Consider the following 27,023-nt stretch of genomic DNA (forward strand, 5'->3'; position numbering starts at 1 on the left):
GAGATAAAGATTTATTCTAGACATTTAAGTAATATATATATTTTAAACTACTCATGTAAAACCATCCATTAATCCTCTGCTTTGAAATACTCATCTGAGCAGGTTTGTGAATTCCAGTGGACGAAAAGCAATAAAAACTACTTCAAACAATCTCAAGGACAGAGCCAGTTCAGTAAGTGCGCGGTAGCAAGTAGCACTACGACAGTAGCTACAACACTGATTCAATATTGATGAATCACAGAGCTATGTTTTAAGCGTCAAGGTTTGGAGATAAAGCACTATGTACCCATACCGTAGCACTTACTCACTCAAGAGCATAGAACTATTCAAGGCCGGAGTTTGAGGAACAATTGGTAGATGAGACTTCCTATTTGAAGACACGCTCATATAACTTTGTACATATGAAATAATGAATGCAATGTTTAGAATCTAGTGGCCACAAAGTGCTGATTGATCTGAAAGGCACACACTGTGAGCTGTGTGTTTCATTAAAAAAAACATTCAATATTGAATTTCTTGAGTTTACCACCCAGTTGTCAGCGAGTCCAAAATGTATTCTGGACACTAAAGTACACTGACAGACACACAACACCCACACATGCACATACAAGAGTCCGCACGCCACAAATTAGCACACTTGCATCAAGCCTGAGCTTATTGAATATCCCACTGTCCTTGTAGAAAACAAAATAACGCAACTAACAACTCCACAAGCGTAATTACTGCCAAACCAATGACTTTGTATCTGTATTAGTTTAGCAGTGATTGGAGCAAAGCCCTTTTCATAAAAATGGATTATGAGAGTCAACAACAATCACAGAGCTGGAACCAAATTCAATTTAGCATTAAGATAATTGGGTACCTCTGAAAGCAAAGCACCAGCACATGATAAAAGATAATGCAGACATGTTCCATCATAGTTCTTACTATCTGGGGGCCTTGGCTCAGCAGTGGGAAAACTGGGTGGACCGACTGCGAGAGGCGAATCACTTTGGTGTAAGTTAGACTGGAGAGGAGGAGACGGAGAGGAGGAGAATGAGACGACTGAGAGATGGAGGAGATGAGGCAGAAAGACGGGGGGAGGAGGGATAGACAGGGTAGAAGCTGAGAAAGACAAAAGATGACAGAAAGTAATGAGAGCAAGGAGGAGGAGGGAGGTGGAGGGAGAGTAATGACAGGAGAGTAAAGACAGCAAGTGGAGGGAGGAGGTAACGAGAAGGAGAGTCAGAGAGAAGGAGGCTGGACTGAGCACAGTCCCATGTCCTCCCCTGACTCCTATTTCCTGGCATAGCGCTGAGGACTAATAGAAAGCTGGATCTTCCGACACACGGTAGTTCAAAGGTAGCTCACTTCAAGTCTCCGCCATCCCTCCCTCCCTCCTTCCTACTTCATCTATTTATCCACCACTCCCTTCGGTTTTCTCGCTCACCTTGTTTTACATTCCCTCTCTCCTCTCCCCACCCTTGCCAACACATCTCATTATAAACCATGTAACCTCCTTGTGGAACACTGGGCCGCTGTGCAATTGGACACTGTCAAGCTGTCATGCTGCTCAAATGAACATAGTCGCTGAATATTGAATGATGAATGTATTTTGCAGAGTGATGTGTGCAGTCTGCTGTCACACAAATGTGGCTCACAAATGGGGTCCAGGAAAGAACCACAAGGGTCCTTCAGGAGCCCCTCCGAGCAAAATGAGGAATAGTTAAGCTTTGCAGTAATTGAATTTGGAAGGATGATCATAATCAGAGAAGAACGTATAGAAGAGAATAAATTAAAATATATTAAAATGGCTGTCATAGCCAAACGTTTCTGCCTTGTTATGTCTCCCAATAAACGAACTTTACGCCTTAACTTAGAGGGGATGTATTGGCAGAAAAAATTTTGGGTTTACTTGACCTTATACTTTATTCTACTTAACTTAAACCTGATGTCCTCCTTTGTGGACACTTTTTTGTGCCATCTAGTGGTAGTAAAAGCACAATACACTAATCCATGTAAAAACAAGATGACAGCCACCTCTAGCAAGTCAGTCTGCAGCTGATATTTATGATTAATAATGTTTGGAGTTTGATATGGCAACAAATTCGACCACTTTTAGCAACAGTAACAAGCTAAGACACTGTTAATTAGGAAGTGCTCGTTTGAGGACAGTAGCCCTTTTTCGATAGGAATTGTGCAAATTTGCAGGAAAGCCCAATCGGTCTTTTTTCAGCATTGGCAGTATAAAAACAAAATCGGGGAGTGTGCAAAATGCCGCCTACCTACTTTTGTTTATACAGAATGCGCCATTTCCGGGGCAATGGGGGGCCTGAGCAAGTAACAAAACGTGTAGCTCAGTGTGTGACGTAAACAGTGACGTGGGAGGGAAGCCGCGGCTGGTCAGTCCTTCTGCAATTCTCTCGTAAGTCAGCCCGTCTTTCACCGTCCCCGTCATCTGACGGTTAATGGCCTCTTCATTTGCGAGGACAAGGAGGGCGCGCAATTCCTTGTCTCAGTTGCTCATCTTTACAGTGTCTGTCAGGTTTGCGTTTCCCTCTTGCTACTATCTGCTCGCTAATTCCTGCTATCAGCTGTTTCCTGTTTATCCACCACCAGTGGCTCGCACGTGCGGCGTCATCAACAGCTCCTCCCACAAGTCTTCAACAGCCCCTCCCGTTGCAGAAGGCCGCCTCGTCTGTTTAAACTAAAAGGATTTCGCCAATATGTCTACCCTACGAGGCAGAAAATTGGGTGCCTCGGATCAACTCGCCAATCCAGCTCTGTGTGTCTAAACGCTCACAGCTGGCCGGCAAAACAGCAGTGTAAAAGGGGCTATTAGGACGTTATTATCATCTTGTTTTAGGACATTAGGTCTTCATTATCATTGGCAATGTTTTGTCCTTTATACTCATCAGGTACTACTGATCCCAAATTACTGGGAGAAATTAAAAAAGCATACCACACAAAAGTTCAGGTGTCAGGAGGATATAATAAGTATGTTTTCTATGATGTATAATCACCTGAAACTAAGAATCGTGTTTTTGTTACCTTCGAATGAGCCGTTTATATCTACATAGGTAACAGGTCCTCACCCATAGAGATCGCCAGGTTGCACCGCCATCTTTCTACAGTAGCCCAGAATGGACAAACCAAACACTGGCTCTAAATATGGCAGCTCGCATGTTCGCATCGGCCACCATAGCTAGAAGGCCCTCTGTGACGAGAGTGTCACTGATTTCTTTAACGTGAAACTGCTTTTTTTGTGGTGTTTTTACTGGTTTAAATCATCAGTCCGTTTGTTCTGGAGAGGAGGAGACCTCTGCGGATAATCTGGCTCACAGTACAAGCCTCCTCATTGTCTGGATCAGAAATAAGGTGAGCACACATTAGCAGATGCTGAGTGAATAGAAAACACTGCTTTATTCAGTGTTCTTACCAGTTGTGATCACCTAGTTCATTTGTTTTGCAGCAGAAGAGACCTCTGTGGATAATTCAGCTCCTGGTAAAAACCTCCTGAACAACAACTACTGCAGGAATTAGAACTGAAGAAGCCTCTTGGATGAGAGACGAAACGTCTTCAGGAAACACAAGCAAGTCCAGTTGCCTACCATATGATTACCATGACCTGGATGACTGAGAATCTTCACTGACACTGAAGGAATTCTAACCGGGAGAAGTTTCCCCTGGTTGCAATCTGCAGTTCTCACCACTAGATGCCACTAAATCCCCCTAAATCTTACACACTGTTCCTTTAAGTAGCTTTAAGGTTAGAAAAAACATTATATTCCACACTGTCTCAGAGTAAACTGTATATTCTGTATCAACTTGTTCCAGTGCAACATTGATTTTTTTATGATGTTTACAGCGTGAAATATTCAAACCCATGATTCCCCATAATTCCCCCTGACAAACTTGGTTTCGTTGGAAACTTTGGGATATCCACTAAAATGTGAAATAAAGTTCTGTGAGTCTGAGCATCGATTGGTTACACAGTTCTAGTTTGTGATGTCTGGCCCACCAGCCAGTCAGTGAGGTTTAATGGGTTCGATAAATATTAAATCAACATCAAAATTTCATATAGGACCAAATCAGACGGCAGCTACTTTTTTTTTTTTTGCATCATTTTGCACCATATCCAAGGTGCAATGCTTGTTTAGTGCCACTGTGTGCTGTGAAAGCTAAACTAACAATATGTCCCCACACCTATAGACGTCAACTCCGTGTGGAGAAGCCTATCTCTCAGGTTCTCACCTATTAGCATTGTCTTACCTGTTTGTCCTTCTCTTTCCACCCACCTCCTCTTTCCCTCTCACACTCTCTAACACTCCTTTCAGAGCTGGTTGCGAGGCAACCATTTTGCCTGTTGCTCTCACCGTCACTGGGAGTTGAAGGTTGCAGGACTGTGAGGTAAAAAGCGATTACTGCCCCAACAAATGAGGTGTGTGTGAGTGTGTGTGTGTGTGTGTGCGTGTGCGTGTGTGTGTGTGTGTGTGTGACTGGCGGCGCTCATGCCAGACAGCAATTATGGCAAAAATTGTAAAAGGTTACACATGATGAGTGGTGGTTCCCCTCTGGGCCTCAGCCACCACTGAACATTGTCATTTTTTTTTTCAGTCCCTCAATCCGTTTCTCTCTCTCATTCATTTCACACTCCGATTTTCAGATTTACAGTGGCGAGCGCTTCACTCGCACGTGATCCATCCATCCTCGCTGGAATAATGTGCCTCTGACCTTTGCATTCTTTATTTCGCCGTTCTGCTGAATTAGAAATTGACCTTTACCCTACCGTTACTATTTATTGTAAAAGGCTCAGGGTACTGTAAGAATGTGCCGCGGCTCTGCCAACACACCACCATCTCCTCTGTCTCTATCTCTCATTGTTTCACACAGGTGAACATCAGAGGGAAACCGGGCTAAACACAGAGGCAGCTTCTGAAGCCTGAGGTTGGTTTGATGTCGACTGAAGTTGTTCAAATGCTCATCTCTTTCTCGCTGACTTTTCCTGTTTATGCTGCATGGCAGCGGATGATGGATTAATTTTAGCTGCCTCTAGACAAAGAGCATCCCATCATTTTACTCCTGCAACAGATCAGTGAAGGCACTGTGTGTCTGAGCTATTGTCAAAAATGCTAAAATCTCCGAGCTAATAATAGCAGGATCACTCAAACTGTACAATCACAGTTCAATGTGCAAACCAAATATTGGAAAAGTATTTGGAGCACCTACTGAGTAACGTTTGTCTCATCACAGTCACATGGTCATACTTCTGTCAGAGACAAAGTGGGACATCTGTTGCACTTTCCTTTTGAATTTATTCATTTTACTTACAGGAACATCCTGAGCAGTTTTTTGTGCGATGATCCTGCGAAAGGACTAGGCTTGTGCAATCAGTGACCTCACACATACACATCACACACAGATGTCTCACTCGCTCACATCACACAAACACACCCACACGCTGAATTACAAATCCACTGGAACATATTGTAAATCTGTCACACGTGCAACAAACACGGCATCTCTCTGACCCTGAACCCCATCTGTCATACGTGTGTGTATCTGCTTTTTGATTTGTGTGACATAACGGTGCGATATGAGGATAATGTGTGTGTGTGTGTGTGTGTGTGTGTGTGAGACGGTGAGAGGGAGAGATAACTCCTATCATTACAAAGCTCCCATTGCCAAGAGGAGAACACAGAGAGGAGTCCTCTCAGCCAGCTGGTCCTGAGGCTCACCTCCTCTGACAGCACACGGCCTCAGGACAACCCTCACACAATCCAGCCCAACCAAATTATAGCGAAAGAAACCACATCAACTATTGGACATCTACCACAAAAACCCAACACAAACTTCAATACTATTTGGCCCTAAACAGACAGCACACAATCGCAAACTATCTGACTGCTGTGACAGATCAGAACCTGAGAAAGATACTGACTATGTACGGACTCAGTGATGAGAGACTGGCTGGCACAGGCCGACCTGGCTGCCTAGAGAAGACAGAGCAACATTTCCACCTACGATGTCGCACGTATGAAGACACCAGAGCAAAGTTCTTTACAAAAATGAAATCTAAACTCCAAGATTTTGATTCACTCTCTGACTAGACTAAAATGCAACACCTGCTTGGAGAAAACAGCGTCAGCACCATAGATGCAGCGAGATATGTCAGAGCATGTCACAGCCTCAGAGACAACCAACCTGACAACATATAGTTCATAGTTCACCCTCATCCATGCCTTCGTCCCGGCTGGACTCCTGCAACAGTCTACTCCATGGCTCATCTTCAAAAACCCTCAATAAGCTCCAGTATATCCAGAACTCTGCTGCTCGGCTACTCGCCCACTCTCGCACCTGTGACCACATCACCCCCGTTCTCTACAAGCTCCACTGGTTCCCCATCCCCCAGAGAATCCACTTCAAAATCCTCCTCATAACATACAAAGCCCTCAGTGGCCAGGCCCCACTCTACCTGTCTGAGCTCCACACTCTCCATCGCTGCTCCCACCCTTTGGAACTCACTCCCCAAACCCCTCCGAGACTCCCCCTCTCTCCCCATATTCAAAAAATCACTCAAGACTCACCTGTTCAATCAAACCTGTTTAATTGTTCTCTTGTTTGTCTGTATTTTTTTGTTTTGTCCCTGAATTTGTAAAGCGTCTCTGAGTGCCTTGAAAAGCGCTATATAAGTATAATGTATTATTATTGTTATAATTATCTCACAGATCACAATGCCTTTTATTTACTCCTTCGATTAATGAGTTTTTTTCTCAATAATTTTGTATTTATACATTGTTAATGGTTTCTGAATTCACTGTCTTAAATTGTAGCTGTGATTTGGCATCACATATGAAATGTCATGCCAGTGAAGCTTAATGAATTGAACAGAGACAGAGAGAAAGAGATACACAGAGAGATAGAGTGCGTCTGATTAAGTCTCCGAGCGAGATCATTTGTCAAGAAATGAGGCACGGCAGCTCAACAGAAATTATACATTATGCAGGAATATGACAAAGTGTAAATGTGTGAATATACAGTATGACATTCAGGATCTTACACTTGGCGCAAAGTGGCACACAGTGCAGCACAACTGTCACTGTTAGTTTCAGACTGAAGCAGTTGTCATTTTCATGGCCAGCGCCCACAATATGTAACGAGCGAATGTACTTGCGCCTATCTGTGCGCCCATAGAAGTGTAGGTTTTAAAAAGAGGTGTGGTCAGGCGCAATGTTGGTGTACTGCTATTCTGGGGTAGCAGAAAACTGCAGATTGCACCAGTGACCACCAAAAACTTGTGTAGGAGATAAGCCTATACCCAGCCTGACCTGGCTGATGCACTTTGCGTGGTTGATCCCACAGCTTCCGTGGTTGGCTCCAGTTGCAGAACAATCATCGTGTTTATTAATGCCACCAAACACAGGTTGAATAATTATCCATTTCTTTATCTTTTATCCAAACTGAACACACGGCACGTTGCACACTATCCTACGCCACAGCGGTCAAACACCTTTTGCCCTTCTGGGTTGAAACACCTGACGGTAAAAGTGTTGTTTCCACCTTTGTACATTTTTGCTCCAAATGCCGAAACAGCGCCACCAGTGTACATACATAGTAAATACAGTTGGTGTTTGCTAAGTGGCTGACATATTTGGCTCTTACAACCTGGTTTAAGTCAGAATGGTGCAGTGTCTTCCTGCTGTACACTCTGCTTCTTACACACACATGGGCGTACAGATCAGTGGCGTAAGGAAGTTACAACGGGTTCCAGTGCACGCTTTTGTGCATGTATTGTCTTGACACCAATACAGACTTGACATTGGACAACATTAACATACATATTACCCAGCAATCATCACTGCATATCTGACAAAAATATCAAAGACAGGAGGAAATTAATAATTTAATTGAATATTTTTTTACAGTATATTTATAGATTTGATAGTTTATATAGAGAAAGCATACTTTTGCTCAGATAGCTGAGAATAAAAAGAAAAACCTTGACACAGATGGGTTTGCCTTTTTGAGGGCAAATGACACTGTTTTTAAATTAATCATATTCTTTTTTTTTTAATCATTTATCTTTGAACACAGGTATATTTCCAAGGTGGCTATGTGAATCGCTTGCAAGGGCCTGCTCTTTCTACGGATCCCTCCATCACAGGGGCCCCAGTGCAATTGTGCCACCTTCACTGTCTATATTTACGCCCCTGGCACAGATGCAGGTGGACAAAATAACACAGCAGAGAGCAGAGCAGAGCTGCGGAGCTACTGTCCGACTCCGTTCAAAGAGATGCTGTGCACACTACCACACAAGTGACAACGTGGCTTAATTATTTCAGGAGTTAAATGTTTACCTGTTTCCTCTCTTGAGTTAATAACTACAGATTTTAGTTTTGCTGCATGACATTACTGCTCTTACTACATTACTCTCAGCAAAAAAAACACTTCATTCTTCAATTTGTCAAATCCATCATGTAAACAGCAGCGCGCCAGGTGCAGGCACACCTAGCTTTTAAAGGGAATGAGAGGTGACTCTCTGATTGGTTGAATTCGTGTTATGTCCAAAACACATCTATGATCAATTAAGGGACTAAATACAACCCATTCGCCCCTTGTTCTTTACTTTGCACCATGATTATGCACCATTATACTAGAAAAAGAGTCGGATGTGCCATGCGCTTTACACCACGCTCTGCAGATAGTTTAAATAGGGCCCTCAGTGTTTAACTCACATGTGTGTGTTTGTGTGTGTGTGAGAGAGAGAGAAAGACAGCATATGTTTGTGTGAGCGAGACAGAGATTTGGGTCCTTCTGGTCCTATTAAGAATAGGTTTATTTACAAAGTGACCACATTTCAAGTCCTTGTTTTCTCCAGAAATCCCCAGTCGAACAGTACTGCACATTTGTTGTTTACTTAAAAGATGACCTGTGGCTTTCCTCTGAGGAACTGTAGATGAAACACTACACACACACACACTCACACGCACACACACAGACACAGAATGAGGACACATCCTGTCAAATAATCCAAATAAACTCTGGTAAAAGTAGAGTTTTACTGCACGCTGGAGACTATTATACATGATTTATCCTAAAGTCAGTGCTAGTGTTGCTACAAACAGATTTTGGCTTTGGTTTATTAATGACTGCTGCACCACTGATCTTTCAAGTCATCTCAGATGCTATTTTCATGCCGAGTTACTGTTTATTTATGGGCCCTCTACTTTTCATTTAGCGCGTTCAAAAACGGCCGGGCAGCCCAGCCCCCTGTTCTGTTGCAATTCTCTTTTCATTCTCCCTCCCTCTCTCGGCAGAGACTGCTCCCATGGCACTGCTGTAGGAAGTGATTAACTCTTCTCACTGCGGTTTGACAAAAACACACATTTTCAAAGACGCACACGCTCGCCCAGAAACAAACATGCACGTGTACCCACGCCCAGAACTTCTACACAGTTGCAAAGTATGTTTCAAAATGCTCTCATTACTTCAAGACTTCAAAGCAAACAACTCTTTGCCAGCGCAGCTCAAACTGACTCATTATTGACCCAACACTTTTCTCCTTATTCCAAAACTACACACATGCTTATTTTCGAACTGCGAGAAAATTTCAAGAATTCACCTCACTTCACTCTCTCTGTCTCCTCTTTTGCTGCTCCCTCCTTTCTTCCTCTCTGCGTTTGCTCGCAAACATTTTACAGAGACATCCAGCTCCGCTCTCGTCTAAATTGTATGCTAATCCATGTTTGGATTGGAGGCTAACAGGATTTTTGCAGCACCTAACACCCATGACCTAATACGTCATGCAGGGATAGTAGCAGTAAAGTCACTTATTGCGAGCTCTGGACTTGGGTGATAAAGTCAAAGTGTGGATCCTCTAACACAGCCATTTCCACAGTTATAAAATTAGGCTGGTTTGTCACTAACCAGCCTGTGTTCATGCGATTTAGGAAGTAAATAGTAAGGTATGGAGTCAATCAGTCTTTAAAGGTAGTTTTTAGAGTGACTGTATATAGCATAATGTCTAAGTGAACTGCTTTAAAAGTACCAAAAAAGTTTTGAATTTAGATTGTTTGTGCTGCATTTAATGAAAGTTGTTCCAGATAACAGCAACATTTTAACGGCATCACAAGATCTTGATCGTCCACAGATTATGATGAAGTACAGGTGGATGAAACTGGGGATGTTACAACAGGACAGACTGCAGATGATATCTTGTTTCAATTTAAGGATGATGGATGTGTTTTTTTGTTTGTTGTTGTTGAGCAGGAAACTCTTGTCTTTTGATAATCTTTTTTTTTTCCCCATTGAATTAATGTTTACATCGTATCGGATCAAATTAGATAGAGACAGCAAAACTCATTTTGTTGTTTCAAAATGTGCGGCCATCAATCTTAAGCAAGTTGTTTCCCTCCTTTAATATCTGTCTTTATTAAACTATCGTCTGGCAAAATAGGCCTCTTGGGGCAAAGACGGGTGGAGAGAAAAATAAAAAAATAAATAAATATCCCCCCGCCCCGGCTTCAAAAAAGAAGCAACCTTTGTTGAGCCCCGCTGCGGTGTAAAGCCAATGTCCTTCATGTCTGATCACTGGAGTGTTATGCCATCCAGTCGAGTGTAATGCTATCCAGTGGCAATGATTAGAGAAGTGTGAAGCAGATAAGGTTCCAAGGGGCCACATGGGGATACAGTTCGGTGTAATACTGGGGATGAGAGGATGACGAATGAAGAGAGGGACACAGTCGTCAGGATGAGGCGAGGACACACTGATGCCACGGGGCGGCCTGTCCTGAAGTGACTGTAGCAACAGTCAGAAATCCTTGACTCGGACAGAGAGCCCAATATAATGCCATCATGCGAGGAAGTCGACAGGCTATGCTTTTTTTTGTCTCTAAAAACAGGTGGCACGAAATGTAATTCGGAGGAGCAGTTTTTCCACTCGTCTCTAACGCATTAACACCTTGAAATATTTTTCTTTATGCTTCATTAGTTTAAAGAAGGACAGCTCGCGCTTGTTGTTTCAGGTTCCTCGTTTTTAGAGATTTGACATCTTTGCAAAGTGAAGTGCAGGTACTTGAAATTCAAGTAGGAAACCCCCACAGTCTATCATCTGAGCAACATAACACGAGATGAAATGAGCTGTTGAAGTGAATTATGTTGCCGAGCTCGAATAATCTCTTCTGGTGTTCTGTTGAATGTCCTCCGACAAAGATTTCAATATGGGACACAGCTGAATAATATAAATATTCGCCCCCAAAATAGAATAAATACAAGGGACACACGGCATAACGCAATGAAAGGCAACACTTTGACACTTCGACAAACTAGGGCTGCAGGAGACAGTCAGCTACAGCTGCTCAATGTAAGCATAAGAATTATAATTTGTCTCAGGGCTGTTTCATTGTACAGAAATAGATGGCACATTGCATATACAATTGTTCACACAAGAATGTAACTCAAATAAATCAATAGATCAGCTTCATTTCTCTTGTTTTTTCTCCTCACACAAAGATGAAAAAGACACATTCAAAAGCCAAGGACACCTCCCCTGAAATGCGTTACTTAATGTTTCTACATATCTCACTGAAACTCGTTGATTACGTTTCTAAAGTTTTAGCGCGCTGGATGGCAGATAACCTTGGTGGCAGATATTCACTCAACAACACTCATTACCGACGAGTGAAAGGAAGAGGACATCTGTCATTACTTTTAATCAACTTTGCGCGAGTGTGCGGGTATTTGTCATTTGAAAAGAAACAAAAGAGCCTGGAGGAGGAGAAAGTGGGCTCCAGCAGTGTGTGTGTGTGTGTGTGTGAGAGAGAGAGAGCGAGAGAGAGAGAGAAAGAGAGAGATAAAAGAGTGTGTCTGAGTGGGAGCAGCACACACACACACACTGCTCATCATTTCTCTGTACCTTATATGGTTTCCTAACTTTTTGCTTGTTTATGCCGTTCTCTGTGAGACACAAGTTAGCTGCTGTATTAATGAGCAACATACTCCTGGTAGCCAGCAGCATTAGCACCATTTGGTCTTAATGATGAGCTAAGTAACCATTAGCATTGATGTTAGCTTGTGTGTGTGTGTGTGTGTGTGTGTGCTCACTGGGAAATATAAACAAAAAAACAATAGACCAGAGAATAACACAAAGTTATTGATCCTCCTGCCACTGTAAACACTGTCGCACAGTTGTGATAGCACTCAGCAGAACCCCATTATTCTTTTGTTTCCAGGTGGTTATGACAGAGCTCAAGGCGGCGAAAGTGTGCACACACACACACACACACACACACGCACACGCAAGGGTATAGGTGTAGTTTCGACATTGCTGGGGGACAGAGCATCACACCAATACATTCTAACTCCGACCTTGTTACATATTGTCACTTGGTCATGGACTTTCCACGTCTACACATGATGTACAAGGTGTACAGGGTACGTCTGTTGTTGACGATCTGGGATGCCGTGTCAACTTCACCCTGTTACATGCATTGTGTCTTTTCAAAATGCGGTTTTCACAAGAAATATTGACATATTGACACATGATTCCTCTCTATGCAACCAACTGGCGGATCTGATTCAGGACGCCCTATTTAACCTGCTGTGGCCTGCCTTCTGTTGCTGCTTCCTCTGCAAGCTGCTTTGCAACCCGCCTCCACCCCAGCTCCTCCTTTTTATGCTGTGTCTGACTTATCAGTGTCATTTCTGTTTGTCATTGATGCTGCTCTATTCTGTTCCCGGGGGGTCTTTGCTGCTGCTCTCCCTGCCTTAGGCTTTCTGTGTAGGCGCATGGAAGGGCAGAGAGGTGTGCTTGGTTTGCCCCAAAACAGAGCCATACCACCAAATATGACTGAAGTATAGTTTGCATACAGTCTTTACCAAAGTAAATGTACTACGTCAATACAACACTGCAAATTGCCTTTTTTTCCTTCAACAACAAATGAACGTAGTCATGTTTAGCCAATACACGCATGTGGTTAGGTTAAGGCAACAAAAGGAGGTGGCTAGGTTTAGAAAAAGATAACCGGTTTTGGCTTTACATTCATCCAGGAAGCAAACACCGGCCTCCCAGGTGAAAGTCCGTGGTCATTGGACCCTTCCACCACCCCTCCCATCTGCCCTATTCACACTTTTCGCCCCCTTAACTCACGTGTTGTCTGATTTGCTTGGTAAATGTTTACAAAGCCCTAAAAAACCTTGCACCCTCATACCTGATCGATCTCCTCCATCGCCATTCTCCCACTCGCTGCCTCCGCTTCTCCGATGCCAACCTTCTCACCCCCATCACCAAGACCAAGTACCGCACCCTGGGGGACAGAGCATTCGCCATCGCCGCCCCTACCCTCTGGAACTCCCTGCCCCTGGCCATCCGGAACTCTGACACACTCCCCTCATTCAAGAGTCAGCTTAAGTCCCATCTCTTCAGGATCACCTACAGCATCTGAAAATCCTCCCCCCTTCATCCTCCACCCGCTCTCTGTCTTAATATGTGGTCCCTTTGTAGTGTAGGTGTATAGTGTTGTTTATTTGCCTTTTGTTTGAGTGTCTTGTTTGAGTGTCCTTTGATTGAGTGTTTTGTTTGAGTGCCTGTTTCTGTGCGTATTCTTTTGTAAAGCGTCTTTGAGTATCTAGAAAAGCGCTATATAAAACCGATTTGTTATTATTATTATTATTATTATTAATGTTTATGCACCAATTTGTGCCTCTTCTGCATCAATTTTTGGTACAAGTGACTTTAATTTGGGCAAAATAAAAGCCCTCATGTTTTATTGGGAGGAACAAATGCACATGTTCTAAAAACTATGTTCCCTGCTTCCCCCACAAAAGCCACACCTATGGACACATGCAACAGACACAACAATACACACTGCACAAGACAAATCCTAGAGCCATGAAAAAATAAAGGACCTGCAAGTGTGCAAGTGTATGCTCCCATACACACACACATAAGCACTTGGTTACACAAACACACACTCATAAACTTGAAGCGTTTATGAAGACACACCTACGTGGTGCCATAAACCACACACACACTACAGCGGCCAGTCTTCAAACCAATATCTGCTGAATAAATATAGTAACACTGAGGTTGTTTAGAAGGTGATCTACTTTGGTCACTTACTGACAAAATGCACTTAACTTCACTCTGCCAGTCACTTCATCTTTCTGTCTAAGCATATTTGTGAGGTACACTGGTGCATGTGCAGTGTTAACACCCTTGAGACTCATGGAATTGAACCAGCACTCTATTAATGAAGCTAAGTAGCTAAATATTTTATATGAGTTATATTTGTATCACCCTGCTGGGAGCAGCTGTGGTATGGACTTGTGTCCTGTTCCCAGTGATGCTAAGAACACATCTCACAGTAATAAAAATAATTGTCATTCATCTCTCAGTTGTATATTTCCTGAAGATTAAATCAATAGGCTACAATAAACCACAGAAACTGCTGACTGATAGTGACAGCCTGTGGCATTGGCAATGTCTGGCTAAGCTGTCCATTGCAGGATGAAATTAGCTTAGTTTAGCAGCCGCTTAAGACGGCAGCGATTCTCACTGAGTCCTCGAGACAACAGCAAATCCTGACGAGGATTAGTCCTGACCGGAAAACAAGGCATAATTCATCCAGCGAGGTTTCAGCCGAGCATCCAAGAACACAGAGGTCAAACTATAATCTTTAGCCGTCCAAACACAAAAAAGGCAGCTTAAATTATAACTCTGACTGTGTGTCAGGTGTGTTTTTTAATTGCTTCATTAAACAGGTTCAGCAGAGAATCACCCTCAACACCTGCTTCAGTGAAAGTGACAAGCCCTCATCCTGACATAGTTCATCCTCAGATAGTTCAAGGCCAATTTGGCAAATGTAGTAATTACTTTTTTTTTTAAATTGCAAGCCAAACATAATTAAAACGAGTGCGACTGCCAGCCAAATTTTCATTTAGCTCTTTTACTTACTTTTCTTGCTCCTTCACAACAAAAGTGTATCCAGACATACTACTCCTGAAACTCTTTTATAGCTTAGATTGTGAATCCATATCACAGTCCCAAATCAGTGGAGAGTTGCACTAATTAATAATTTTATGACAGCACTGTGCTTCTGGCATGTCTGGCAATGTGAAGACAGTTTAATTGCACTGTTTTACAATAATGTTTCAGGTTTATGCTACAGTTATCATTACAACTTTTGATTTAATATTCTCAGGACAGCCCAACAGTGTAATATTAGTTAGTTCCACAACACACTAAAGCGTCATTAATCCATTATATAATATGCATACTTTAGACCTAATAAGTGTGTCAATGCAGAGATGGGCTTTACATTAATTCTTCATCAGCTGTAGCTCTCATACCTTCAACCAACTGCCATACTTGACCATACACGACATCGATAAGTGGACGATTAATGTTTAAATTACTGTGTATGACAATAGGTAATAAGGTTAAAAGTCCTTGAAAGTGATATCTAGCATGCAAAGATGATTTTTGACACATTAAATCGTACAGTATACAGTAGATTAGCAGGAAATATAATAGGTAAACAGGACACAAACAGTGTGAGATGATTGGGTACATGGTTTGTACCACATCCTACCTTCTTGTAGAGGGAGCGCAGGTCTCTGTACTGCCACATACTGCTGAGGACCTGAGAGGCTGCCTTCACCACCTTTGCCGAGTGTCTGGCGATAGATTGAGAAAAGAGAAGGAGTTATTTCTCTTGGACCCCATTCCTTTGGATAATGCCGCCGTGTTATTCTGTCCCCTGTCTTTACCAGCTGCACAAGATGTGTGGAGGCTGGTGGCACTTGTGATGGCTTTAAGAGTAAGAGGACCCCATTGCTCATTTCAGTGGAGAATGATTTTCTTTGCACAAAAACTGAGAGTTTCCAGATGAGTTTAAAATGACCCTCTCTGCCATGCTAATGGTCCCATCCCTGCCACTTAGCTGAAAAATGACTCTAGTAGGAGTCCGTTCAGAAGCCCTGCCCTTCTAACAGCTGCAGAGGGAAGCAGGCAGGATGCTCATTTTTCCATTTGTCCACCAAAATTAACAAAAGTCTCTCTGAAAACAGGCTTCACCCTGGGTTTTACGATCTCCCAGTAAAAAGGAAGTGTTTAGAAGACTGAAATAAGGGGCAATCATATCAGCAGAAAGCCGTTTCTCCAGCCTGATACAAACACAATGCACTGGAATGTATCACGGTTACACATGTACACTATAAAGTGACCCCAGGGAAATAAAATAATAAATAAAAATATACATTTATAGTGACACAAGTCAATCCTAAAGCAGTGGTTCCCAACTGGTCCAGTCTCAGGGTCCAGATTTTCCCTTAGTCATTAGTTCAATGTCCACACACTTGAATGAAAGCTTAAGTTTAATCAGTAAGACTTCACAATTCACTCCCACTGCTTCCTCTATCAGCTGACTATTGGTGTTCACTCTAGTTATCCAATCAAACTTCGCCACGATCTCTATCAGCCAATCAGGATGCTGCTGCAAAATTTTAAATCTGCTCTCTCTTCTGCTGTTGTCAACTGTCATTTTAGGCATAACTGTTGCGCCCTCCTCCACCCCATTCACCTCCAGTCATCGTATCCTCCAGAGTCCAAGACGAACTCAACAAAGGCTCACTCTTCTACTCATCAAGATCATCGGCACTCCTCCATCTTCTTCTCATTGCATCTTCACCACCTCTACAGCGTCTAGACCCTGGGGGGGTTCGCTATTGGACTATGGATTCATAACCCTCGTTAAATTAAACCATCTCTACAGGGTCTAATTGCCAAAGACTTTCCACATTATTCATTCTTATATGCACATGTTAATGAATATTCTTTTTTACTGTAAAAATGAGTCTCTCCTGATGAAATATATTCAGTGTCATACTTGCATTTGGCCATGTCATTCAGCCAGTTTGCTGTCTCTGTCAAGTAGCTGTCTGTAATTTCGAAATAAAAATAGTTTTTTACAAACTTGACACATTTGTGAGTCACTTGCAGCCCATTCAGCCCACTTTTGGACCGCGACGCACCAGTTGGGGAACACTGTCCTCAAGGATACTGGCAGCTTTACTGCCTTAGGCATCATGAAGGATTTTTATCCTTGTGAGGTCATAACTACTCATTGCATTTGACTGAAGTAATACATTTCTGACAGAATAAAATTTGGGGCTGCCAAATCGTTTTGCAGCTGCATTATGGGGATGCATTCTGTCATTGACTCTTTCAAAGGAATAGGCCATAAACCAAAATATACATTTTCAAATACTTTGAATGTTTCAGCTCCTACGGTTTCAGCTGAGCTGGTAAACAGTGTCTGTGCCTGCGTTGGTGCTGTAATGGGCATTTCCCTAATCTGAAACTGTGTAATTACGTAAATGTAGCACGACACTGCTGATAAGGAGCATTTATCTCAGTGTACCTATCCTAAAAAAAAAAAGGACGATGTGTGAGCCATTAGCAGCTAACTACACTCACTGTGAAATTTGCACTTATGAAGGTTTCTTCCAGCACCTCGTCTCGCTCTGTAATGGTTCCCCCGGGCACAGTTCCCTAAATAGACAGAGTCTCTCTCCATAACAATAAATGAACGTTTGACCCTGTCTGATAACACTCTGGTGGTCATGGCAACCCCTGACCTGGTAGTTGCCATAGCAGCTGGGCAGAACACCCTGCTCGGTCTCCCATGGCGACAGGAGTGATATTTTTGCTGCATCTCCCTTATTCTCCGGCCGTCTTTTGTGGATGAATGGTCACAGAGAACGCAGGTGCAGTTATGAATGATGGAGTGAGGCCACATTAAAGCACTGGTCACTACTGACAGCGCGGGGTGAGCTGAATGATACCTTGACAGGTAGAGGTAGGACAATACAACAATGAGAACAGGTTTTGATTTTAGACTTTAAATTACATTTTAGGGTGTACGCTGATTGTCTTTGAGCATGAGGAAAGCCTATGCAAGTCATTAGGGAGCTTTCTCAAGTTATCATTTTGCTTATTTTGACATTATTTTAGCATTCATCCATTCCTCTTTGTTTTCACCGCTATGTCAGAAATGTTTTGAGAGTTACAGTAAGTGTTCTTCACCCTTCCTGAGCAGAACATTATCCCTGCTTGAATATGGGAAAAAATGTTAAGCACATATCATTATAATCTAATGACCACTTCAACAGCAGTGCAGGTAAATCTGTCTTGTGGTTATAAATACATATGGCATAATGTTCTGTAAACTGTTATAGTATATAATTATCCTCAAGTTTTAATAGCATCCTTTAAGGATATCTGCTGAACCCAATTTGGGACTCCTGCAAATGCATTTTAAGTAGATATTAAGTGAACTTAGAGATGAACTCTCGGGTGCTACTGTAGATCAGTAACATGCCAACTGCTGCAGATTTTATTCTCAGTGGGACAACTCATGAATACAGCCACTGATAGTAAGGGGATTTTTTGTAAAGGAATCTACCAAAACATGCAGTATTAATGGTGAGCAAAAGATATTTCTGTCAAACCATTTTTTCCCCATTTAATGTAATGATGCTGGCATAGCCTACCTCTTGCAACCTGATCTCGTAGAAATATATGAAATGGCCATGACCTCTTAACACTGCATTATGTGTTGGTTGCATGTAATGTGGTTCCCAACTGATGGGTCGCGGGTTCATTCTGAATGGATCGCAAGTGACTCACGAACATGTCAAGTGTGTAAAAACACTTAATTTTGAAGTACGGTGAATTTCTGACAGAGAGCTTTTATTTTGAAGTGCTGTTTTCTGCTGTAGAGTGAATGACTAATGGACAGCTACTTGAGAGAGACAGCATACTAGCTCAAGGACATGGCCAAACACAAGTATGATGCTGAATATGTTAAACTGTGTTGACCTTGAACTAATGACTGAGGACGAATCTGGACCCCATGGCTGGACCAGTTGTAACTGTACTAAAATAGCGTGGTGGTATGGTTGCACTTTCGATAAGTTTAGACGCTGAAACTATTTGGTAAGGTTTAGTGAAGTTACGTTCGTATGGTAATGGAATTTGAAAATAGCAATTCCCAGGCCTGGAGAAGTTTCAGAAAAATAAACAACCCCAGAAAGGTTTGGAGAAGTCATGGAAATTTACACAAACCTGTATAACAGAGTACATATACTGTATATATAGTGTTTATGTTTGGGCAGATCAGTAACGCCACTAAAGGTTACATTGTTCTCTGTTTGGGTAATGTCAGACAGCTTCTACTTAGCTGAGATGTATACGTGCCAAGAAATGCCAAGAAAATGCTGATTTAATAATGTCTGGCTTTACTTGGACTAGTATAAGGCATGACTTGAGAAAGACCAGGACCCAGGATGTGCTGGACCAGCTAACATAAAGCACCAGACTGCTGCTGCTGTCCACATCAACTCCCATTACTGGCTGTTGTACCCCAGTGACAAAAGTGACGCTTCCCATTCATCCATCATAAAACAAGGGACCATGCTTCAGGTGCTGTGATCAGAAATGAAGCCCACAATGTAGAGATACTATGGGTGCTAAAGGTGGCCAATTCTCATTGATGTTATTCCTACAAGTCACGTGAAGACAAAAGGCAGCATTTCATGTCATGGTTTCCCCAACAGCCAGAGAGCTCCCAGATTTGCAACACAAGTGCTCATATACAGTATATGTACGTTTGGACTGGCTCCTTACTTTAAGAAACTGACAAGTAAATTTTGATATGGATGGTGTATGAACTCTGGTTTCACTTAAAATAACTATATTTGTTAGGTATGGGATGTAAGTACATCACAAGTATGAAAGTCCTGTGTTTGCTTGTTTGACCAATGCAGACTTTCATGATCATTGCATGTATTTCTGTGAGACCAGGCTGGTGTCTTAATCATCAAAATATGTCTTGACTTTCTTTAACTTTATTTAACAAAAAAAACTGCCATTATACTGGTGAAGATAGAAACAACCCAATTCTGTTCTCTGGCCTCTAAACTACTCACTTGTCTCCTTTGCTGCGGGCGATACCGATGAGTTTTTCTATGCCACCAGCATCACGCAGGGCTTTGGCGTTCTCCATGTTCTTGGTGATGACTTCGTGCAGTGCGCAGCAGATGGCAGTTACCGTATCATCTGACATGGCCTTGCTGGGAGGGCCTGTGGTCCCGGAGGTCCCACTGCTGGTGGCATTATTGTTGCTGCTGCTGCTACTGCCTGGTAACCGATGGATCAAATCTCTCATGGCATATTTACCTAGTGTGTGTGGAGAAAAGGACGGAAATGGGGAAAAAGAAACACTGGTCAGATTTTATTCTCTGCGCTCTCACCATTTATGATTCCAGTGAAAAACTATGCATGGAGGTGAGGGTTTATATTTTCTATGATAGGTCATATAGCCATGCAAAGAGGATGACTTTAGACAAGCATTTACAGTATGTTGAGTGTGGTTATGGATGACTGCTACAGTACAAATTCAGACAACTACCTGAACAACATACTGTACTTAACAGACACTACAAAGACTCTATGACAAAAAAGTAAAATTGCCCTTTTTCTGTTTTTTAAAGAAAACATCTCGCCCAGCTAGTGAGTGCTTTGGATAACTCCATAAATCTTTAGTTTGAGGGGGCACACTGCAAATCCTTTGACGCACTCACACTAATGCAGCCATGCTGAGAATCCAATAAACAGGGCGACTCGTGGTATTTTGGTGAAAAGGCTGGCATATGAAGAAAATGAAAAAAAAAAAATTGACATTCAAAGAATGGGTTGTTGGAGAGATCGAAGCAACAGAGAGAGGGAGAGTGATTAAGAGGTGCAGGAGATGCTGTCAGATAGGAAGCTGGTGAGAGGCTGGAGCAGATGGAAGCAATAACATTTGGAGTGAAGGGGACTTTCAAGACAAAGTGATGTGAGTATGGATTTCAAAGAGGCAATGACGTAAGTTGAGGACAAAACTGCCTACATGTACTCTGAGCTGAGCCACACAGTAAGGTAATCTATCATGGCTGTCTTAGTTCGATCAAACAAGGTTAAGACAAGACCAATTAATACAAAGTGCAGAATGTGCTAGTTTAGATGAGAGTAGTTTGTTAGCATACTGTATATGCCAACAGTTGAAGGGATGGGAATAGTGAACCGAATCCTCCGAGCTTATCAATTCCTTTTTTCGATGCTGCCATGTTTTTCTGACATTCTGGCATTGTTGCCTCACAGCAATGAGTTCCTGGTTCGAACCTGGGGTGGGGGGTTTGAACCCTGGGATGCAGAGTTTGCATGTTGTCCCTGTGTCAGCGTGGGTTTTCTCCAGGTACCCCAGCTTCCTCCCACAGTCTGAAACATGCAGGCTAGGTCAAATGGTGACTCTAAATTGTCCGTAGGTGTGAATGTGAGCTTGAGTGGTTGTCTGTCTCTATGTGTCAGCCCTGTGATAGTCTGGTGACCTGTCCAGGGTGTACCCCGCCTCTCACCCAATGTCGGCTGGGATAGGCTCCAGCCCCCCGGCGACCCCTAACATAATAAGTGGTTACGGACAATGAGTGAATGAAAGCAAAATAAGAACGTCAAACTCATGAGTGTACACTGCTGAAAGCTTGCAAAAGGAAGAAGTCATGGCAGAGAGGAAGAAATGGTTCGTGGCTTCATTTACCTAAGAAAGATGACAACAGTGCTGCTTGGAATGTCTGTGAAATGAACATTTCAAATAAAAGTGGACATACCAGCATATGCTGAATCATCTCTTTATGCAACATAGGCTAAAATCCCAGGAATGCCATGTATTCAAACAACATATCCTCATACATTGGTTATATAATATCTAACAAAGAAGCGCCCTACGAATGACGTTACCTTGTTAACCTAAGTTACGTAAGTTAGGTTTAGGAAAAGAAACTGTGCACAGGGTGATCTTAGCCTTCCAAATTACATGGGTTACATACAAATTACTGGCTCATGATCATGTGAACGTATGGTACAAATTGTGATGCATTACATTTTTTAAGTACATGTGCGAACAGTGCATGAGAACAGGCTAATTCGACACTCTCAACCGAGCAGCACGTCTGTTACTGAGATTAAACATCCTATGTTATAATGACATTACTGCCACACAGCCAGGTTTAGCAGATCTTTTCTTTGACAAATAAAATCTAGATGAAAGTGAATACTGTACAAATGTTTAAATATTGTAGGCCTATTTTTTTTTCCATAGAGAAAATTGATCAGGAATTCATAAGGGAATCGACAGCAAATCAGACCAACAAGCAGAATTGATAATGGCACCGGTATCTGTAAAATCATATCAATTCCTATCAGTTAACACTTGTTTATGATTAGACAATTATTTTACTCTTAAAAGTTACAAGGATTACACTGTTTATTGTCAAATTTGCTGGCACATATGTGCCATAACCAGGAAATAATTGACTGTTATTTCCTGAAGTGTTTCTGAGCCAACCACTCTGAAACTCCCACGAGAGAGTTTCCCATGAGAGCGAGATCACCGGATATGAAGATGACTGAGGAGAGGGGCCTATAAAGGAGAGATCAGAGCAAATAGGTGATGATGAGTGGAAGAATTGAAGACAGAAGAGGAACTGAAGAGAGGAGAAGAAAGGAGATTGCACTGGCTGAGGTGGTGTGTTGAGATTCATCAAACATGAGCGGCAGTCAAGAGGTAAGAAATGCCTCGACCATCATAAAACCTGTCAATTACACTTGAATCATCTCGAGCCCCTGGGAGGAAACCCAGAGGTCACATTCCAGATAAAGAACCGCCAATTTGGATGCAGAGGGGACTGTCGAATAATGAAACATGGCTAAAATGCGGTTATTCTTTTAACACAAATCCACTCAACAGAACTATTAGGACAAGCCCTCTTACCCTGACGCCATTAAAAGGTACACTTCAATCAACTGAGCATCTCCACATAAGTGAATCAGTCTACCCTCTCTGTGACATGTCGCTGGGTATGACAAGACCATTTAAAACTACGTGAGTTCATGCCAGTTTGTGTGTGTGCACACAACACTGAAGAGCTGCTCAGTGTGAGTCACTGTCTCCTTCGAAATTTTACGAACGCAACTCCTCCACAGATAAAACAGGAAGCGCTACTGTTTGTGTTGAATCCTCTGTCGCATCATCATCAAGCGGACCATTACATCCTCTCTGGCAGCAGGGAAAACTGAGGCCAAAATACTCAATTTGCAATAAACACAAAATAGCTTTGGATTTCACTGAGTTTTTGAGATAATGCATCGAAACTCACTTTTCACAGCAACACTATGAAACTACCCAATGCCTATCTAACTGCCGCTCTGCATCACAGGTGTAATCTTCTGCAGCCCATGGTGCTACTTTGAATTTATTAAGTCGAGTGAAAAATAAAAGTAGGAGCACAACATTCTTGTGGAGTACAGGCTCGTACCCTCGCTTGAAAAATGCAATCAGATCAAAAAGCTGAGCCTAAAATCTCCCCTTCCTCCACCTTTTCTTTATTCACTCTTTTCTTACTGTCTTTCAAAAACATTCCCACATCATAACGCTGAACATTGTTTTTCCCATACCAATCCATCACGGTGATATCCAAGGAGCCCTTACAGGACTGGTGGTGAATCCCTCGCTCATATTACCTCTGATAAATCCAGTTAATCTGGGTTGAGAACAGCAATGCAACACAGAGCAGGAAAATCAGGTGACACTCTCAACCTATATATATGTGCCCTTGTACCACAAACGTTGCTACTGACTTCTGAATTTCCAAAACACACTCATGAAGACATATGGAGGCTTCAACACACATATGCAAGCTCATACACACATGCTCAATCACATATTATAACACACGCACATGCAAACTCTGTCTATAAGGATGGAGTCGTGAGTTAATTGGCCAAGTGTTATCTCAGGCTGGCAGGCTGAAGAGAGGTTCAGCGGTCATTGTCTTTTGGCTGCGAGGACAAAATTAAGCTGCATCCTAAGAGGGAGACTCATTATTTGACTGACTTGACTCAGAATTTCCTGACTGATTTACAGGCTGATGACTGACTGATTCATTTACCTTCTGTCTTGATTTAATGATCTAACTAATTCTTGAGTGAGTGACTGAATTATTTACCGACCTGCTGCATGGCTTATTTACCAACTGACTAATTTACTGACCGACTGCCAGATAATCTACCGCGTGAATGACTGACAATCAACTGACTGACTATAGGAAATTAAATAATAACAAAAAGTAAGGTGAAGAGTATTCACAGAGACATTACAACTATTAGAGGCATATCTGCGTGTTCTTGTTTGTCTAAGTATTTTCTGCTTACGGACAGAAGCTCTGATAAACTGCTGTCAGCATATCCCTAAAATATGCTTGCCTGTGTGTGTGTGTGTGTGTGTGTGTGTGTGTGTGTGTATAAGTATACACACAGGTGTGTGCATGCATATCCCTATCAGTCTCTGCAACGTCATCACATTAATCCCAAAGGGCTGCATAACAGAGAAGATGATTTAGAAGGAGAGAGAGGAAGAGGGGCTAGGAAGGAGAGGGGAAATGAAGGTTACGATATTGTAACCCAAGTTCTATCAGCACAAACACAGCTTATGATATTGTAACCCTTGTTATATTAGCACAAACAAAGGTTACAATATTGTAACCTGTTATATTAGCAGAAACAAAGGTTATGATATTGTAACCCTAGTTCTATTAGCACAACCCAAGGTAACGATATTGGAACCCGAGCTCTACTAGCACAAACTAAGGTTACAATATTGTAACCCTTGTTCTATTAGCATAAACAAAGGTTATGATATTGTAACTCTAGTTATATTAGCTCAAACAAAGGTTACAATATTGTAACCCTAGTTCTACAAGCACAAAGGTTACGATATTGTAACCTTAGTTATATTAGCACAAAGGTTATGATAATGTAACCCTAGTTTTATTACCACAAACAAAAAATGGGTAATACTCTCCTCCAATTAAGAGCATGCATTGGGCCAAATCTGCATAAATGCAGATGGATAATCTGTATGTGCCTACCTGAATATGTGTGGACCCCACAGTTAGTACCACAATGCTGTCTGCCATCCTACACACTATTCAGCAAGCAGCAGAGCCCCTAGGCAGAGGCCAATGCCTGTGCTAATAGAACTAGGGTCACAATCTTGTAATGTGTACTCTATCTCACAGAGGCTATGCCCTCTACAAGACTCTGTTGGCACAGTGGGTGGAGCCCGCCATACTGATCATGACCAGTGGGGAAATCGACACTGCTGTAGAGGAAAAGGATGATGGCCAGAGATGTGGTACTGCATTATATACTGTGAGGTTCATATGGATTTGGGTAGGCATGTCCTGATTGGCCAGCTATGTTTATGCAAATTTCAGTGGGCGGATGCATACTCGTGATTAGAGAAACGTATCATCCATAGAGTCCAGTAAAGGGTGGAGCCTATGTGTGACAGAACAGCATAGTAATCGCCTCTGTTTGAGAACGAGGAGAGAGGAAGACGACAAACGGGGAATGACTGAAGGATAGAGAAACCGAGTAAAGAAAGAGAAAATTTAGTCTATATATGTTAGAGTATGCTGTGAAGAATGAAATATGAAACACCTTTATAGCTGAAGAATCAAACAGAGAGGCCCTTGTTATTTCCAACACTCTTAATAACCCACCTTGTTAGAGGAAGATGCTGTCTCCTGATAACCACTGAGAAAACATGTCTGGAAGCCTATCACACACATCTCACCTTGACAATACACAAACATACAGCAATGCATGCGCACCAATACACATCTCACCTGAACATACACATTGCTCATTATCTGGCTTCCTGGTTGTCTTGCTTCAGGTTTTGGATTGTTTGTTTTGTTTTTGGGAATATTTCTTTGTTTTGATGTGAGATTTCTTTGTAAGACACTTGAGATTTTATTTAAAAATCTCAACTTCACAATGTCATTTTTTGTCTCTTGGGGATTTAAGAGTTTTATCACAGAACAGATATTAAGACTACATACAGAAATAAATAGCAGCGACTAAAGTAAAGCAAAGCTATGCTCAGACACCACGAGTCAAATAAAATCTGGCCTCTTTCCTACATCTAGACACGATGATACCCAGAGCCTGTAAGAGGCGCATTGATAAATTATAGATTAATATAAACGAGAGGGAGTTGCTGCACTTTCCTAACGCCAATGCAAAATTCAACACATCTTAAAAGCTAAGTCTTTTGATGTTCTTATACCCTGCTGAGGACATTTTTTGTTTTAATTACTACTAAATATACAATTTATCTCTCAAGGCCACATTGAAGTTTAAGGTATTTAGTTGACAAATGACTAATCTGAAAGTGTTAGAATGAGCACAGCTGTATAAATAGCATAATCAATCAGCATACTATAGCCAGTAACCTCACGTAAGAAATATTCCTGTAAGCTCACAGTGATCATGGGTAGTCACGCAGGAAGGAAAGAAATAAAAGGGCTGAGGAGCAAATTAAAATTGATTTTATACGAGCGGGTGGTGAGTCCTTTAAAGTCCTACTGTGACACAGACACCACCTCTACATGCTGGAGTGCAATCTTCTCTCCTCTCTCTCTGTCACTGAAATGTGAGCTACACCTGGAACATGTCCTCAAGGAGAGAAACAAGCCCTTTGCTGATCACTGCACAGTCTAATAAACCTGTATTACACAACTCCTCCAATATAGCCATCTTCACCTGGGAGGCAAAGCTGGTAATGTATTCCTGTGCTGCATCCCCTCATGTGTTGCTAACTCCCGCTGAGCAGGGCGTGCTTCATCAGGGCCATAATGGCTGATTTGATTTAAAGAGATCCAATTACCCTCAACAATGGAGTGATTTGATTGTTTACTGATGGAGAAGGGAGAGTGTTATTGAAGTAAAATTGGAGGTAATTGTCTCAGGGAGATGTGGGGAAAGATGAAACTGCTTGATTGGTTGTGGCGTCCGACTGTCTGAGAATAAAGGATGGTTAATACACAGTTATCAGTGACTGGGTTGAGGTCCCTGAGGTAGGCTGTTGTACTCTTACTGGTAC

General features: G+C 42.2%; 1 protein-coding gene across 3 annotated transcripts in view; it reads right to left on the reverse strand.

Annotated features, from left to right (window-relative positions):
- The window catches only part of ctnnd2a (catenin (cadherin-associated protein), delta 2a), a 363,304-nt gene that overhangs the window by 11,224 nt on the left and 325,057 nt on the right, over positions 1 to 27,023 (reverse strand). For all 3 annotated transcript variants that reach the window (XM_049565221.1, XM_049565224.1, XM_049565223.1), the window contains 2 exons: positions 19,969 to 20,218; positions 15,570 to 15,654 (listed from right to left, as the gene is read on the reverse strand). In XM_049565221.1, the coding sequence (XP_049421178.1) occupies positions 15,570 to 15,654; positions 19,969 to 20,218 (335 nt within the window). The remainder of the gene's footprint in view (positions 1 to 15,569; positions 15,655 to 19,968; positions 20,219 to 27,023) is intronic.

Source organism: Epinephelus fuscoguttatus, linkage group LG21 (genome assembly GCF_011397635.1).
Source record: "Epinephelus fuscoguttatus linkage group LG21, E.fuscoguttatus.final_Chr_v1".
NCBI classification, from domain to species: domain Eukaryota; kingdom Metazoa; phylum Chordata; class Actinopteri; order Perciformes; family Serranidae; genus Epinephelus; species Epinephelus fuscoguttatus.